General features: G+C 44.4%; 1 protein-coding gene across 1 annotated transcript in view; it reads right to left on the bottom strand.

Annotated features, from left to right (window-relative positions):
* Positions 1-17,777, bottom strand: part of limd1a (LIM domains containing 1a) — a 76,614-nt gene extending 58,837 nt beyond the window's left edge. Inside the window, exon 1 of the mRNA XM_068001832.1 lies at positions 15,226-17,777. Within this exon, the coding sequence (XP_067857933.1) occupies positions 15,226-16,600 (1,375 nt within the window). The 5' untranslated portion in view covers positions 16,601-17,777. The remainder of the gene's footprint in view (positions 1-15,225) is intronic.
* Between the last annotated feature and the right edge of the window lie 1,184 nt (positions 17,778-18,961).

Genomic DNA, 18,961 nt, shown 5'->3' with positions numbered 1-18,961 from the left:
AGTGAAATGAGCTTGGGATGTCACTCAACCTTGTCCTGAAGGACACAAAACCACAGGGGCATGGAGATGGGAAATGGAAAGATCAGTGGAATGCAGGGGCTGCTCTTGAGGATTTGTCTGCTCGCTCCATAGATTCTGACTGATCTGCTGCATGTTTCCAGCATTTTCTGTTTTTGTTTCTGCCCTTTTTGAGGTTGGGTTAAAAGCAAGAGAATTTACCCTCCTCCATGCATTACAAGTAAAGGTTAAATACATCCCATCGTTGCGACAAATTACAGGAAGTTTCACTTTGCATTTAATCAGTGCTACATCTCAGTTGGAGGTAATCAATGCTGACAATAGACAAAACAAAATCCAGTATCAAGCCAAAATAAGGAATTCTAAAGAGGCAATATTCTCATTTGTTGATGTTGAAGCAAGCAATAATAGTTATGTGCTGCTGTGCATAGTTTTTAAGCCCAGACTGCCATTCTCACCATTGTAAATGCTAATTGAAGGCAAACCTCGATCATTCCTCTGCAGGTCTCGCTGAGCTACACAGTAACTGCAGGTAGGATGAAAGGCAATCTCCTCCCAGGCCCCTGACAATGCCAATCCAAGTTGGATGCTTGGTGATGTGCAAGAGTACCTGAAGTTTTCCTCCCTCCTTCCCTGCAGGAAGGCAACACAGCTGTCAACCATTATTTAACTGAGTAAACAGCAGTACCAGTTGGTATGAAGCAAAATGAAATCCCATGAACAACAAGGGTTCACCCATGCTCTTGTTACCTCTAGACTTAACTATTCCAATGCTCTCCTGGCGGCCTTCCATCTGCCACCCTCCATAAACTTGAGCTCATCTAAAACTCTGCTGCCCGTATGCTAGCTCGTATCAAGTTCCCTTCACCCATCACCCCTGTGCTCGCTGACGTACATTGGCTCCCGGATCAGGAACGCCTCGATTTTAAAATTCTCATCCTTGTTTTCAAATCCCTCCCTGGCCTCATCCCTCCCTATCTCTGTAACCTACTCCAGCCCTACAACTCTTGAGATCTCTGCGCCCCTCCAATTCTTGCCTCTTGCATATCCCCGATTTTAATGACTCCACCATTGGTGGCCGTGCATTCAACTGCCTAGGCCCTAAGCTCTAGGATTTCTTCCCTAAAGTCTTCGCCTCGCTACTTCTCTCTCCTCCTTTAAGACACTCCTTAAAACCTACCTCTTTGACCAAGCTTTTGTCACCTGTCCTAATATCTCCTTATGTGGCTCGGTGTCAAATTTTGTTTGATAACACTCCTGTGAAGCGCTTTGGGACGTTTTACTACGTTAAAAAGGTGCTATATAAATGCAAGTTGTTGTCAATACAGGAAACTCGCCAGGTGGGGAACTGTAGCCAGGTGCCACCATCTATGATGCTACACACAGGAAATGTCGCCAGGCTGCTGTCAGCTACAATTTTAATAAATGTGTTGCCTGTATCTGCAAAGCAACAAAATAAGCCATGCCTATTTAAATTGGACCAATAAAGGTGGCAGTAGATTCCCCAATGCCACCAAACAATAATCAGCATTAACAAGTGCCTCCTCAATCTGAGGAGGGCACCACTAATAAAACGGTCTTGCACAAGTTCCAATCAAACTGTAAGCATTAAGTAAAACTAAATCAGGACCTCACTGGCGTGACAGATTATACGGTTTACATCCTGCGACACCCACCGGTCGCGAAAGACAGAAGAGCTATCCGCATGGAGGAGGAGGATCCTATTAGAATATCTGTGCCCCTCGACGACATCATCCGGAAACACGTTAGGTTCCACGTTTGACGTCCAGCTCTACCTCACCACCACCTCCCTCGACCCCACCACTGCCTTTGATTTGTCACACTGCTAGTCTGACATCCAGTACTGGATGAGCAGAAATTTCCTCCAACTAAATATCAGGAAGACTGAAGCCATTGTCTTCAGTCCGCGGCACAAACTTAGTTTCCTAGCCATCGACTCCATCCCTCTTCCCGGCCACTGTCTGAGGCTGAACCAGACCGTTCGCAACTTTGGCGTCCTAACTGACCGAGATGAGCGACCAACCACATATCTGTTCCATCACCAAGACTGCCTCCGTACTGACCTCCGTATCATCGCCCGTCTCCACCCCTGCCTCAGCTCATCTGCTGCTAAAACCCTCAACCATGCTTTTGTAACCTCCAGAGTCATCTATTCCAATATTCTCCTGGCTGGCCTCCCATCTTTCACCCTCCATAAACTTGAGCTCAGCCAAAACTCTGCTGCCCGTATCCTAACTCGAACCAAGTCCTGTTCACCAATCACCCCTGTGCTCGCTGACCTACATTGGCTCCCGGTCCGGCAACACCTCGATTTTAAAATTTTTATTCTTGTTTTCAAATCCCTCCATAGCCTCTCCCCTCCCTATCTCTATAACCTTCTCCAACCCCACAACCCTCCGAGATCTCTGCGCTCCTCCCATTCTTACCTCTTGCCCATCCCCAATTTTAATTGTTCCACCATTGGCGGCCGTGCCTTCAGCTGCCTAGGCCCTAAACTCTGGAATTCCCTCCCTAACCCTCGCTACCTCTCGCCTCCTTTTAAAGGTGCTCCTTAAAACCTACCTCTTTGACCAAGCTTTTGTCACCTGTCCTAATATCTCCTTATGTGGCTCGGTGTCAAATTTTGTTTGATGACACTCCTATGAAGTGCCTTGGGTCATTTTACAACAAGTTGCATTTATATAGTGCTTTAACTTAGTAAAACGTCAAATCTTGAACCGCTAATACTTTAGCCTTGTGTTATGTAGCGCAAAATACCCTTAAGACACAATCCAAGTTCGGATGGACAAGAGATAAATAGATATAAAAAAAATAACCTGGACTTGGGTATAGAGGGTATAATTTCAAAGTTTGCAGATGACACAAAACTCGGAAATGTAGTAAAAAACGTGGGGGACATAAGACAGACTGGTGAAATAGGCAGGCACATGGCAGATGCAATTTAATGCAGAGAAGTCTGATGTGATACATTTTGGTAGGAAGAATGAGGAGAGGCAATATAAACTAAATGGTACAATTTTAAAGGGGGTGCAGGAACAGAGAAACCTGGGGATGCACAAACACAAATCTTTGAAGGTGGCAGGACAAGTTGAGACAGCTGTTAAAAAAGCATATGGGATCCTGGGCTTTATCATCATAGTAGGGACAGAGGAGGCCATTCATCCCATCATGCCTGTGCTGGGTCTTTGAAACTTTTTCCCTTCAATTATTTATCCAATTCCCTTTTGAAAGTTACAATTGAATCTACTTCCACCAACCTTTCAGGCAGTTAACAATGAGAACCCTTGTTGTGTATATTGGGTACTGTAATCTTGCATGTGCCACCCAAATGCATTTTTCCTATCTTCCGGAAGGCAGACTGATAAACACCAATGAGATGAGGCCATATGTAAGTCTATAAACTGATTTATTTTACACGTAATATTAATTAATAGAATACAGTTTTCAGTGAAATTCAATTTAATTCCTATTGTATTCACTGAACTGATTGGCTGCCTCTCCTACAAGTTTCTAAATCCAAACTTCTGCAGACTGACCTTGTTCCCACTCAACAGCAAGCCCAAGACTTGGCCTCTGATCCTCCCCCTGTTCTCCGTGTTGGGCACTGGCTAGTTGAACTGCCAATAAAATTTGCTACTGCCCTCGTGGGTGTGGGTTGATTGGGAGCTACCTCCCGCTGGGTTCAAATGAACAAAGCCATTCCAACGTTGTACGTGTGGGCATCACTGGAATGTATTAACAAACCCCAGTGTCCCAAAGTGATACGGTGCGCGAGAAACACAATTCTGCCAACCACTGCATCTAGCCAGACAGCTTGTTTACTGTGTGGATTTAACCACTTGTGCACTGAATTAACTTAAAATAGCAACATTTTAATATAAATTAACCTGAAATTCACCTAGTTGAATAATCAAAAATCTCAAGGTGTGACAGATGGGTTCATTCACACATTGTTAATTTATGCAGCACTAATTGATAATGATTTTTAGATCTGTTTTGTGAACTGAACTGAATTCCCATATCCAGCTCTATACTTCTTGTACATTAGCTACAAGTCTAAAAACCACATTACATAAGGAACCCTCATTACAAGGGCCATTTGTTGCTGTTTCTAATTAAGGAATAACCACTGAGACACTGGATTTTTTTTTAAAACAGCCAGCAAGCAAAACGTTAAGAAGAGTTCTTGGCCTGAGCAGGCGAAATCCAGTGCCAAGATAGCTCATTGGAATGAGACACTGTTAAGAATGGGAGCTCCATGGTAAGGGTCAGCTATACAATAATGTATGCAAGTATTTTCTGAAAAAATGAAATCCTACAAAAATAAACCATCAGGCAACACAGTTGTTTTGCTTGAGAAAAGTATCACATGGTATGTTGGAGATCCAAGGCACGGAGCCACGGAAAGGTGAAAAGTAGCCTTGTGCTGGCATTTCCCCATTCATCCCCCTCTGACAATTTAGTGTTATGTCAATAACAATGAAAAGTGCTAAAGGTTTGTATTAAAACTAAAATTATAATTAGATTTGTGGCAAGTTTCTCACATATTAAAGGTTTAGTTTAGGAGTTTGTTAGAATGAACCTTGTAGTAACTCGAGTTTGTTACGAGGATATTAGAATAACCAGGTTTGTTACAATATTTACTACAGTATCACATTGGAGCAACCCCAGGCAGTATCGCACGCAGTACTGAATGTTCAGGTGTATAACCCTTGTGACTGTTCATTGTGTTAACAGTGGGAGACAGGAACAATTTCTGTGCTACCCACTTAACCCCTTTTCTTTTACATCTCATTTTAATGTGGAGTAGGTTAACCATCTTCCAATGCAGATGACAAATGCTGGCTGCTCTTTTTCTTCCTTTTATAGTCCACAATAGTAAGTGACAACAAAATGGATTCCAGAGCAATCAACAAACTCTAGGGAAGCAACAGTTCAATCTTCTAATAATTTAACTAGAGAGTCTGCCAGAGATCCTTCTGGAATAGTCGATTCAAATACTCCATTCCTGAAGCCAAATACTATCTGTCAATTGTGCAGACAATAGGATATATTTCAATGCCACTTCAGAAAATGTTTTTTTTAAGGACACCACAGTGTTTGTGCCAAAAGAGGGAACATAAACAAATACTAAAATGTAACACCGCTATTCAAGAAAGAAGGGAGAGAGAAAACAAGGGACTACAGGCGGTTAGGCTGACATCAGTCATTGGGAAAATGCTGGAATCCATTATTAAGTGGTAACAGGGCACTTAGAAAATCATAATATGATTAGGTAGAGACAACATGGTTTTATGAAAGGGAAATCATGTTTTTTTTTAATTCGTTCATGGGATGTGGGCATCACTGGCGAAGCCAGCATTTATTGCCCATCCCTAATTGCCTTTGAGAAGGTGGTGGTGAGCCGACTTCTTGAACTGCTGCAGTCCATGTGGTGAAGGTTCTCCCACAGTGCTGTTAGGAAGGGAGTTCCAGGATTTTGACCCAGCGACAATAAAGGAACGGCGATATATTTCCAAGTCGGGGTGGTGTGTGACTTGGAGGGGAACGTGCAGGTGGTATTGTTCCCATGTGCCTGCTGCTCTTGTCCTTCTAGGTGGTAGAGGTCGCGGGTTTGGGAGGTGCTGGCGAAGAAGCCTTGGCGAGTTGCTGCAGTGCATCCTGTGGATGGTACACACTGCAGCCACCGTGCGCCGCTGGTGAAGAGAGTGAATGTTTAGGGTGGTGGATGGGGTGCCAATCAAGCGGGCTGCTTTGTCCTGGATGGTGTTGAGCTTCTTGAGTGTTATTGGAGCTGCACTCATCCAGGCAAGTGGAGAGTATTCCATCACACTCCTGACTTGTGCCTTGTAGATGGTGGAAAGGCTTTGGGGATTCAGGAGGTGAGTTACTCGCCGCAGAATACCCAGCCTCTGACCTGCTCTTGTAGCCACAGTATTTATATGGCTGGTCCAGTTAGATTTCTGGTCAATGGTGACCCCCAGGATGTTGATGGTGGGAGATTCGGCAATGGTAATGCTGTTGAATGTCAAGGGGAGGTGGTTAGACTCTCTCTTGTTGGAGATAGTCATTGCCTGGCACTTGTCTGGCACGAATGTTACTTGCCACTTATCAGCCCAAGCCTGGATGTTGTCCAGGTCTTGCTGTATGCGGGCACGGACTGCTTCATTATCTGAGGGATTGCGAATGGAATGGAACACTGTGCAATCATCAGCGAACATCCCCATTTCTGACCTTATGATGGAGGGAAGGTCATTGATGAAGCAGCTGAAGATGGTTGGGCCTAGGACACTGCCCTGAGGAACTCCTGCAACAATGTCCTGGGGCTAAGATGATTGGCCTCCAACAACCACTACCATCTTCCTTTGTGCTAGGTATGACTCCAGCCACTGGAGAGTTTTCCCCGATTCCCATAGACTTCAATTTTACTAGGGCTCCTTGGTGCCAAACTCGGTCAAATGCTGCCTTGATGTCAAGGGCAGTCACTCTCACCTCACCTCTGGAATTCAGCTCTTTTGTCCATGTTTGGACCAAGGCTGTAATGAGGTCTGGAGCCGAGTTTTTAAGGATGTAACTAGCAGGGTAGATAAAGGGGAACCAGTGGATGTAGTATATTTGGATTTTCAAAAGACATTTGATAAGGTGCCACATAAAAGGTTGTTACATAAAATCAGGGCTCATGGGGTTGGGGGTAATATATTAGCATGGATTGAGGATTGGTTAACTGACAAAAAAAAAGTACAAATAAATGGGTCGTTCTCAGGTTGGCAGGTTGTAATTGGTGGGGTGCTGCAAGGATTGGTGCTTGGGCCTCAGCTATTTACAATCTATATTAATGATTTAGATGAAGGGACCGAGGGTAGTGTTTCCAAGTTTGCTGACAATACAAAGCTATGTGCAAGTAAGCTGTGAGGAGGACACAAAGAGTCTGCAAAGAGATATTGACAGGTTAAGTGAGTGGGCAAGAAAGTGCAGATGGAGTATAATGTGGGGAAATGTGTGGTTATTCACTTTGGTAGGAAGAATAGAAAAACAGAATATTTTTTAAATGGTGAGAAACTATTAAAATGTTGGTGTTGAGAGAGATTTGGGTGTCCTTGTACACGAAACACAGAGTTAACATGCAGGTACAGCAAGCAATAAGGAAGGCAAATGGTACCTTGGCCTTTATTGCAAGGGGATTGGAGTACAAGAGTAAGGAGGTCTTGCTACAATTGTACAGGGCTTTGGTGAGACCATATCTAGAGCACGGTGTACAGCTTTGGTCTCCTTACCTAAGGAAGGATATACTTGCCTTAGAGGCGGTGCAACGAAGGCTGACTAGATTGATTCTTGAAATGAGAGGGTTGTCCTATGAGGAGCGATTGAATAGAATGGGCCTATATTCTCTGGAGTTTAGGAGAATGAGAGGTGATCTCATTGAAACATGTAAGATTCTGAGAGGGCTTGACAGGGTATACGCTGAGAGGCTGTTTCAAATGGTTGGAGAGTCTACAACTAGGTGGCGTAGACTAAGGATAAGGGGTCGGCTATTTAAGACTGAGATGAGGAGAAATTTCTTCATTCAGAGGGTCGTGAACATTTGGAATTCTCTACCCCAAAGGGCAGTGGATGCTCAGTCGTTGAGTATATTGAAGGCTGAGAGAGATAGATTTTTGGACTCTAGGGGAATCAAGGGCTATGGGGATTGGGCAGGAAAGTGGAGTTGAGGTCGAAGATGAGCCATTATCTTATTGAATGGCGGAGCAGGCTCGAGGGGCCATATGGCCTACTCCTATTTCTTGTGTACTGAATCAAAATGACTTCTTCAACAATCAGCAATTCATCAAATACGATATTGAACAAAACACAACTTTGTGTGAAGGGGGACATTGATTTGTTTCCCCCCCACCATGGTAAAATATTGTGGTACTGCTATGAGAATGGTGTTGACGTTTTAAATACAAAATTCAATACTCCCGCATGTCCTATGTAAACAGGACAAACATTTAGTATCACATTTAACCACAGAGGGGACAGCAAACTTAAGAAAGCCATTCAAACCCCTAGAGGAATGGAAAAGCCACACATGTGCTTTGCTAACAGGAGTGCGTGGGCAATTTGTTCCATGTTGTGACCACTAAAATCTTCCCCATGGATAAGTAAACTTGGTGTTGTCCATATGTACAAGTGGGCATTTATCTGGAATGTGGCACAAACTCTTAATGATCTGGATGTATCCTGCAGCAGTGTGTAGCTTCAAGAGTTCATTCATTAGGCACTGTTTTCAGATTCGGGAATTTTTAGGATAGATTCATCTCCAAATCAGCCTTTGCAGTAGCAAATACATGAATGCCGCCAAAGAACAGCTCTCAGATAGAGTGTCCACAGTGAAAGGTTTGTCGCTAGAAATTTGCTTTTCCAATTTTCTCAAGGCACAGACTTATGCTGGGATACAATTCCACAAGCACCTGCAGCTCTGAGGTATCTTGTCCAAGTGGCCACTTCCCAAGTGTGAGCCTCGACAATGAGTGCCACAAGGCTATTCAGTTGTTGGAAGCACCACATCCAAGCCAACCTTGTTCTCACTTAACATCAACACATGCACTTTCTAGCAGGAGCTACCGGATATATAGAAAATAAGAGCAGGACTAGGCCATTCGGCCCTTCGAGCCTGCTCCACCATTCAATATGATCATGGCTGATCCTCTATCTCAATACCATATTCCCGCTCTCTCCCCATATCCCTTGATGCCTTTTGTGTCTAGAAATCTATCCTTCTTAAATATATTCAGTGACCTGGCCTCCACAGCCTTCTGTGGCAGAGAATTCCACAGGTTCACCACCCTCTCAGTGAAGAAATTTCTCCTCATCTCAGTCCTAAATGTCCTACCCCGTATCCTGAGACTGTGACCCCTCATTCTGGACCCCCCAGCCAGGGTAAACATCCTCCCTGCATCCAGTCTGTCTAGCCCTGTCAGAATTTTATATGTTTCAATGAGATCCCCTCTCATTCTTCTAAACTCGAGTGAATACAGGCTGAGTCGACCCAATCTCTCCTCATACGACAGTCCTGTCATCCCAGGAATCAATCTGGTGAACCTTCGCTGCATTCCGTCTATGGCAAGTATATCCTTTCTTGGGTAAGGAGACCAAAACTGCACACAATACTCCAGGTGTGGTCTCACCAAGGCCCTGTATAACTGCAATAAGACAGCCTTGCTCCTGCACTCAAATCCTCTTGCGATGAAGGCCGACATACCATTTGCTTTCCTAACTGCTTACTGCATCTGCATGTTTGCTTTCAGTGACTGGTGTACAAAGACACCAGGTCCCTTTGTACATCAACATTTCCCAATCTATCACCATTTAAACAATACACTGCCTTTCTGTTTTTCCTTCCGAAGTGGATAACTTCACATTTATCTACATTATACTGCATCTGCCATGTATTTGCCCACTCACTCAACTTGTCTAATTCGCCTTGAAGCCTCTGTACATCCTCCTCACAACTCATGATCGCACCTAGTTTTGTGTCGTCAGCAAATTTGGAAATATTACATTTGGTTCCCTCATCCAAATCATTGATATATATTGTGAATAGCTGGGGCCCAAGCACTGATCCCTGCGGTACCCCACTAGTCACTGCCTGCCACCCCGAAAAAGAACCATTTATTCCTACTCTCTCTTTCCTGTCTGTTAACCAATTTTCAATCCATGCCAGTATATTACCCCCAATCCCATGTGCTTTAATTTTGCACACTAACCTCTTAAAGGCCTTCTGAAAATCCAAATAAACCACAAAAATACTGGTTCTCCCTTATCTATTCTACCAGTTATATCCTCAAAAAACTCCAGTGGGTTTGTCAAACATGATTTCCCTTTCATAAATCCATGTTGACTTTGTTTAATCCTGTTGATATTTTCTAAGTGTCCTGTTATCACATCCTTTATAATAGACTCTAGCATTTTCCCTACTACTGAAGTTAGGCTAACCAGTCTGTAGTTTCCTGTTTTCCCTCTCCCTCCTTTTTTAAAATAGTGGGGTTACATTTGCCACCCTCCAATCTGCAGGAACTGTTCCATAACCTATAGAATTTTGGAAGATGAAAATTAATGCATCCATTATTTCCATGGCTACCTCTTTTAGTACTCTGGGATGCAGATTATCAGGCCCTGGGGATTTATCGGCTTTCAGTCCCATTAATTTCTCGAGCACTATTTTTTTTACGAATACTAATTTCCTTTAATTCCTCCTTCTCACTAGTCCCTTGGTTCCCTAGCATTTCTGGAAAGTTATCTGTGTCCTCTTCCGTGAAGACAGAACCAAAGTATTTGTTTAATTGTTCTGCCATTTCCTTGTTCCCCATTATAAATTCTCCCGTTTCTGACTGCAAGGGACCTACATTTGTCTTTACTAATCTTTTTCTTTTTACATACTTGTAGAAGCTTTTACAGTCTGCTTTTATGTTCCTTGCAAGTTTACTCTTAATCAATCTCTTGGTCCTTTTTTGCTGAATTCCAATCTGCTCCCAATCCTCAGGCTTGCTACTTTTTCTGGCAACTTTATATGACTCCTCTTTGGATCGAATACTATCCTTAATTTCTTTTGTTAGCCTTGGTTGGGCCGCTTTTCCTTTTGTGTTTTTGTCCCAGAAAGAAATGTGTAACTGTTGCAATTCATGCATTCGTTCCTTAAATGTTAGCCATTGCCTATCCACCGTCATGCCTTTTAATGAAGCTTCCCAATTTATCATGGCCAACTCACTCCTCATACCTTCGTAGTTTCCTTTGTTTAGATTTAGGACCCTAGTTTCAGATTGGACTACTTCACTTTCCATCTTAATGAAGAATTCTATCATGTTTTGGTCACTCTTCCCTAAAGGACACCGCACAAGATTATTAATGAACCCTTTCTCATTGCACAATATCCAATCTAGGATAGCCTGTTCCCTGGTTGGCTCCTCAACATACTGGTCTAAAAAACCATCTCATACACATTCCAGGAATTCATCCTCCACAGTATTATTGCTAATTTGGTTTGGCCAGTCTATATGTAGATTAAAGTCACCAATGATTACTGTAGTACCCTTGTTACATGCATCTATAATTTCCTGTTTGATGCCATCCCTTACATTACCACTACTGTTTGGAGGCCTATAGACAACTCCCACCATTGTTTTCTGCCCTTTGGTGCTTCTTAACTCCACCCAGACTGATTCTACATCTTGGTTTTCCGAGCCAATATCCTTTCTCACTATTGCTGTGATTTCATTCTTTACTAACTACGCCACCCCACCTCCTTTTCCTTTTTTCCATTACATACTTGTAGAAGCTTTAACAGTCCACTTTTATGTTCCTTGCAAGTTTACTCTCATAATCTATTTTTCCCCTCTTAATCAATCTCAATGAACTGCAAAATGGCAGAGCTAGACATATTCAAACTATATTGTGTTCTGGTCAGATCACACATTGACGACTGTGTCCAGTTTTGGTCACTGAGACACAATGGAGACATTCAAACCCAGGATTCAGTACAGAGGAGAGTCATGAGGCTCAACCGAGGGCTGACTTATGAGGAATGAATGGAAAAATTGGGGTTTTCAGCCTTGAAGATAGCAACTCAGATGATCTTATATTAGATATACAAGATAGTAAATGGTGTGGAAAAGGTACATCTGGAAAATTACTTCAAACTAAACCAGAACAGTAGAACAAGGGGACACAGGTTCAAATTAGTAAAAAGCAAATTTAGGACTGATATCAGGAAATTTGTCTTCACACAAAGTGATTAACAAATGGAATAGACCTCAGGATAAAAGAGTAGCGGAGCTGGAAAACTTTGGAATCATTTAAAAAGAAACAACTGGATACTGTAATAGGGCACTCTAGGGTAGTCTGGAAGGATGACCTAAAAGGCTGTCCTCATCTTTATCTCATGATCTTGACTGGAGTCAAAACCCTGGCTGATTTTTCCCTTCTCAACCCGGAGGCACTGCTGCCAATTGTAGCATCTTGGCTGAGATCTGCATAGACCAGGGATCAAAGTTGGGATCTTCCTAGGTCAGCACTCCCAGCTGGTACACTTCTCAATCAGCCAGCTGTCTAAACTGTAGCTCATTGGTCATTTGTTGCCCCAGAACATAAGATTCAATTCTATTTGCACTTATACTTGTTAATTGCTGATATGTCGTATCTGAATCTTTCCAGTTAGAAAGGACTATTCTTAGCACTGTTGCCTCATTGGTGGATAAATCCTAAATCAGAACACCAAGATCTGTTAATTTATATGTATCTCGAGCTGCAGAGATTAACGGCAATATGAATTTCAACTATATGTGATTTATAATGCTCCATGTTATGCACTTGTGGCCCACAAAGACAATGGGCCAGAATTTGCTGGAGCGGGGCACGTCGTGGCTTGCCCTGCGAGTTGGATTTCTTTCCTCATCATCAGCTTAAAATATCTTTATACGCTGCAAATTGCTGGAAGTGCAAATTGAGGTCAACGGGGCATCTCGGGCCATGGTAAAGAACGGGACCAATAGTCTATCTCCTTAAATCAATGAAATTTAAGGAGAGAGAAAGAAATAGAGTGAATGACAGAGAAGAAAATAGGGTGAATTAAAGTCAAATTAGATACAGAAAGAAAAATATAGGGAAAGAAAAATAGAGGGAAAGAAAAATTGGATTAAGAGAGAGAAAAAGAGACAGTACAAAAATTTTAAATTTTAAATTTTAAAAACCTCTAGGAACAATTTACTACCTACAGGAATAAGACTCCAGTTTCAATTGTTCCCTTTTTAGGCCTCCGAGGTTGAGTGGCATTGCAGGAACATAAATCTTGTCATTAAAAAAGGACCTTACAACATGAAATACCAGTCTTAAATTTCTGCGGCAAATTTAATTCATATTTAGGGCAAAAATCCAACAATTTCTTGAAACTTACAGGGAGGTTATTGGTGAGATCGCGTTTTCGCGAGGCTAACAGCGCAGCAGCACACATCGTCCAGCAACTTGTGGCAATTCGCAACTCATGGCGTATCTCTTCCTCACCACAAATTGATGCGTTTTTTAAGCACTAATAACGGCGTGCGCCGTGAACTCGCCCTTATTTTGTCAGCAAATTCTGGGCCATTATACTTGTGCATCACTTTACTAAACCATGGGGGGAGCTCTGCCAGCAGTTTTTACTACAATAAAGGTAAAGGTCAAAGATATACTGTTTTATTGTCAACTGATCTTGTAACAGGAGACACCTGGACATGTTGTGACTCTCAATACTCTTGTTTATGTTTTGAAAATGTTGGTCAGATGCAACAAAAGCAAATTTTTTGTGCAGGATTACTCACTGAGATGATCAAAGGGGCAGGACTTTTAATTCGAAATGTCACTGGAAGGAGAACTTTACAACAGAGGAAGAAAAGGTGAGTTCTATTCAACTGTTTATCTGTCTGGCAGCTTTAGCTAAAACATCGAGGAGGATGTGGGTAGGAAACTAAAATAGTAGATGGTTATGACCCAATTTGGAGAATGGAGAAGTTGCAGAATCTGGCATTGCAATGGAAAGAAAATAATATAGTACAATTAACAGAGTATGGTTCTTATAATGCACAGGATTGTACACGTGTGCTGCCCGTAACATTGTTTACACTGGGGAGCCCCAAATTCAGCTGGTGCAGGAGCCAGCTGATTTTAACCTCGGCAGCTCCTGTACAACTGCTGATTTTAATGAGCCCGTCTTATTAAGTGTACTCTTGAGCCAGTAAGTGGAGCCACTGACTTTAAAAATTGGGAGCCAAGGGGAGCCCAGCAGCACATTTAAACAGGTACAACACGGACTTCAGTGGAGCTATCAACTTTAAAATCAGCAGCAGGACCTTACGAAACGCACTGAGGGTGTGGTACGTGGGTTGTTAACAATGGCCCCACTTAGAGTTTCATCCATTTAAATACTAAGACAATAAGTAGTGATATTTATGTCAGAGTTTTGTCCATTAAATGCGATTGTCCTTCAGGATGCACTCATACTACATGTTTAGTGCCACTGCAAAGGGATTTCGGCTTCACACCAATACTAACCTGGTGGAGTGTAGTTTGAGTGGCTTCATCTGACAAATGTAAACAATTTTACAACACCAAGTTATAGTCCAGCAATTTTATTTTAAATTCACAAGCTTTCGGAGGCTTCCTCCTTCGTCAGGTGACGAAGGAGGAAGCCTCCGAAAGCTTGTGAATTTAAAATAAAATTGCAGGACTATAACTTGGTGTTGTAAAATTGTTTACAATTGTCAACCCCAGTCCATCACCGGCATCTCCACATCATCTGACAAAAGCAAAGGAGTTAAATGACCTCCTCCAGGGAGTCTCACTCCAGTGTCTGACTGGGCTTTGACTCCAGATTCAGGTTGCATTTACAATAAAACTACATTATCAACGTGAAGCAAAACTATTCCCCACAGATGCTACAGTTAAACTGTGACTGTACCTTTGCAGTCGCATGTCTTACAAGAGTGCCAACTACACTGGCAAGATCGTTGAGGGTCCCCAGATGCATAACTGTTGCTCCCTATATTAATTCATCTCTATCGCAGTCTTGGGCCAAGCAACTATTTTAAGTCAATTCTGATCATGCCACATAACCATTCATTATACAGTTTTGTAAAAAAATTAGAAAAAAGATATCTAGATTGTTTTTATCGACAATCTTTGTGGATCATCGAGGAGCACCCCTAGCTGCATCATCATTCATTCTGATGACCAAATCTCTTCAACATAGAAGGGATGAGATCACACTTTGATAACAGCAAGCTCGGCTGGTAAATGAACAGCGGCTCCACGCTTTGTTATTCCTTGTAATTGAGTTTTGTTTAAACTTTAGTAAATGTAATGTCAATGTCACATTACACTGGGAGACGCGAGACTAGGGCGGTGATACAGCCAGTTTCTGTTGATCCGGAAGGGATTCCAATTCTGCTATGTAACCAACGGCAATGAACATCTGAAACTAACTGTAGCCTCGCTAACCAACTTCACCCCACCCTCCCCGAGACCACCCCAAGTTCATTATAATTACGACACTGGACCCCGAGAGCTGATCAATTGCCACTAACACCCTGAAAACCAGCGGAATGGGTGGGATTCACACACAAAGCCACCCCCAGACACCTTGGACTATTAACGTTTACACGGCAACAACAATCTTACCAAAATACTCCGCCTTCGGGTGCGCGTCCATCTCTTGCTCCAGGCGCTTAGTAAGAGCTTCTAATTTTAATTCGGCCGTCGATGGTCCCGGATCCTGCTGTATATGGAGAGTCTGGCAGGGCAGGCGGACCCTGGAGGCGGACTCCTGGGGGCTGCAAGCCAGTCCTTGCAGACTGCAATCCGGATCGTGGGCAGAGGACGATCGGGAGAGGTGGGTCTGTCCCGGGGTGTGGGGACTCGGGCTGGGCTGGGTTCCTGGGTGGGTGGCAGGATGGGCAGAGGCACGGGGGTCTGTCGCGGCCGGGGGCTGGTTGCTAGCGACGCCGCCGGGTCTGGGCTCAGCGCCGGTGGCTTGGCACACGTAGCTCTCCATTTCAGGGACGGTGGGGTTCAATTCAGACCGACTGGACGGCAGATGATCGTTGCCGGCGGAGAGGGACGAAGACCGAGGGATCTGCTGGTGTTGCGGTCTCTGCTGCTCGGAACCACCGTAAGGCTTGAGGAGGGCTCGGAGCCCAGTGGGGTCACAGCCACCAGAGGTGGACAGGGGGCTGCCCGGCGGGGTGTCGTGGTTGGCGGCAGTCCTCGTTGGGCTGGAAGGTAGCTGCTGTTCGTACTGCAACAGGCTCGACCGAGGGCTGGCCAAGCCGGACTTGGGACTGGAGCCCGCTTTCAGGCTGCTCGGGTGGTGCTGATCACCGTTGCCTTTAGCGGGACTGTAAGGGACTTGGTCGTAAGAGATCAGACTCGATCTTGGGCTGGCCAGGCTGGACCTGGGGCTGGACATCTTTTCGTAGTTCCAGCTCGTCCTCGGGCTGGGCTGAGAATAATCTGGCTGCGCAGGCATGGTGGATCGAGTGGGACTCAAGGGGGGTTCGTGGTGGTCCAGACCAGAATTTCTAGCCCCAACACTCTCGTTTTCATAACTTTCATAGCTCGACCTGGGGGTCGAGTCTTGCGAGTATCGGTTGCATGAAGTGGATCTCTGGAGATCTGAAGGAGCTTGGTGGCCAGGTGGATTTGCTGCTCCTGCTCCAGACACTGGGGGCTTGGCTGCAGCTTCCCCACTAAACCGGTTATTAACTCGGGCTCTGTCCGTGCAGGGCAGGTTCTCAGGGTCACTCGGCTGTTGGTTGTAACCCCCATTCATTCTCCCAAGAGTTCCTGGCTGATTCCCCACCGTCATCATCTCCTCCTGTTGTCTCTGCAAATGGATTTTGCTCATTTTGGAGGCAAACACTCGTCTGGTCTCCTCGAACTCGGGTTTGCAAGCCTCCTTCTTCACGCGGAACAGTCCGTCTTTGGACGCCTCGTACATATTCAAATCTTCGATAAATTTGCTGGCCTCCAGCCCCAGATCTTCGTATTTATCCATTGTGCTGTTGCTGATAACCCGAAATTAAAACGATCCCTGCTTGTCCTGCACTTGCTTCCAACGCAAAGCTCACAAGTTTCCAGCCCTCGGCCCGTGAAAGGAGAGATTGGAAAGTGGTGTCAGAGCGCACACAATCTCAGTGCGGTGAGAATCCCATTCAGAGTTCACCGCCCACTCGCAACACTGGAGTGCGGCCGAAGCTTGTCCGGTAGAATTCCGGTGAAAACAATCAATCCCATTCCAGAATCAGAATTTCGGGATTATTAATTTGTTACTCGGAATTCCCTATAGATCCACTGCTCCCTCCCAGTGCGGAATTCCCTATAGATCCACTGCTCACTCCCAGTGCGGAATTCCCTATAGATCCACTGCTCCCTCCCAGTGCGGAATTCCCTATAGATCCACTGCTCCCTCCCAGTGCGGAATTCCCTATAGATCCACTGCTCACTCCCAGTGCGGAATTCCCTATAGATCCACTGCTCACTCCCAGTGCGGAATTCCCTATAGATCCACTGCTCCCTCCCAGTGCGGAATTCCCTATAGATCCACTGCTCCCTCCCAGTGCGGAATTCCCTATAGATTCAGAGCTTCCTCCCGGTGCGGAATTCCCTATAGATCCAGAGCTCCCTCCCAGTGCGGAATTCCCTATAGATCCACTGCTCACTCCCAGTGCGGAATTCCCTATAGATTCAGAACTCCCTCCCGGTGCGGAATTCCCTATAGATCCACTGCTCACTCCCGGTGCGGAATTCCCTATAGATCCAGAGCTCCCTCCCAGTGCGGAATTCCCTGCAGATCCACTTCTCCCTCCCGGTGCGGAATTCCCTATAGATCCAGAGCTCCTTCTCGGTGCGGAATTCCCTGTAGATCCACTGCTCCCTCCCGGTGGGGCTGCTCCTGTCGCTCGACTGATGGCGCCGCTCTACACCGTCCTCTTTTTGTTAAATGCTCCCCGGAGTCACCATCCGATGGGTCACAATGGCGGCGCAATGCGGAAGTTTTCCCGACAACTTATTTCCAACCCCCGGAAAAAAAAGTTTGTAAAAGTTTTTTTTTAAACAAAGAAAAAGTTTCCCTAAAAGTAACGCGTCAAACTGTACAAGTTCCAATTTAGAGTTATAAACCAAATCAGGAATCTCACTGCCCACTGGCAGCCACTCACTGACTGACGCCGATCTTTTTTTTGTTCGGTGACTATGTATGAGGGACTATCCAAATAGTTAAGAATGTAGCGGATGAGCACGCAGGCTGAGAGGTGTTCCGCTGGAAAAAAAAACGTAGATCAATGCGCTGATTCCGAACCACATTGCAGTCACACGTCTTAAAGGTGCAGGGTCACTTTGCCAGAGGCGGTGTACTTTTTTTTAAAAAAAACCTCATTCATGTGATCAGAAACAATCACAGAAGGTATATTTTTAATTCATCCGATATTAATGCTGGAGATGGGCAATGGTACCTCGACCCCCCCCCCTCCTACATTTTAGCATACAATGCTAGCTAATGCCAATTTCAGAAATCCCTTACTTTACTTGAGTAATTTCTTCTCCTATAACGTCCATCTTTACGGCTAATTTGGGTGGGGTTGCCAATTTAGTGCTAAGGGCAATGGTTAAGGTGGGTTGGAACTCTATGGTATAATGTCTGGCTCTTAAACTAGCTAACTCTCGTAAACAATTTTACAACACCAAGTTATAGTCCAGCAATTTTATTTTAAATTCACAAGCTTTCGGAGGCTTCCTCCTTCGTCAGGTGAACGATGTGAAAATCACCTGACGAAGGAGGAAGCCTCCGAAAGCTTGTGAATTTAAAATAAAATTGCTGGACTATAACTTGGTGTTGTAAAATTGTTTACAATTGTCAACCCCAGTCCATCACCGGCATCTCCACATCATAGCTAACTCTCAATCTTCTCCTTAATTGGCTCCTTCCTGAGTCTCCACGGTGATGCTGTTTTTGAAATTGACTACCGTCCTATGGGAGCGAGTTGGGAGGACTTATTACAGAGGCCATGTTATCTCTGTCGAAAAGACCAAGAGGAAATTGGCTTTTTCTATTTTTTTTAAAAGAACGTTTTTTTTAGAAATTGTGAGAGCAAGCATGTGACAAATGAAGGAGTACTCTGAATAAAAATGAATCACCCTAGACTTTCTCCTTTAGCCCCACATAAATGCAAAGCCATGAGAATGGTATTTTCCACATTCTTGCATGTCAGTTTCCTATGACACTCCACCCCCAGTTCATTCAAACCTCAAGTTCCCTCTCCGGAGGTTTGTCAAGTCCAAAATACCCCCTCCACATTGATGCCAGACCAAAGGGCCCCCTACATGCTGAAAACCCCAATGCTATCAAACTCCAGGCCTC

This window comes from Heptranchias perlo, chromosome 2, assembly GCF_035084215.1.
Source record: "Heptranchias perlo isolate sHepPer1 chromosome 2, sHepPer1.hap1, whole genome shotgun sequence".
In the NCBI taxonomy this organism is placed as follows: domain Eukaryota; kingdom Metazoa; phylum Chordata; class Chondrichthyes; order Hexanchiformes; family Hexanchidae; genus Heptranchias; species Heptranchias perlo.
The sequence above is the reverse complement of the archived record's forward strand: the minus strand, read 5'-3'. Positions and strand labels throughout refer to the sequence as shown.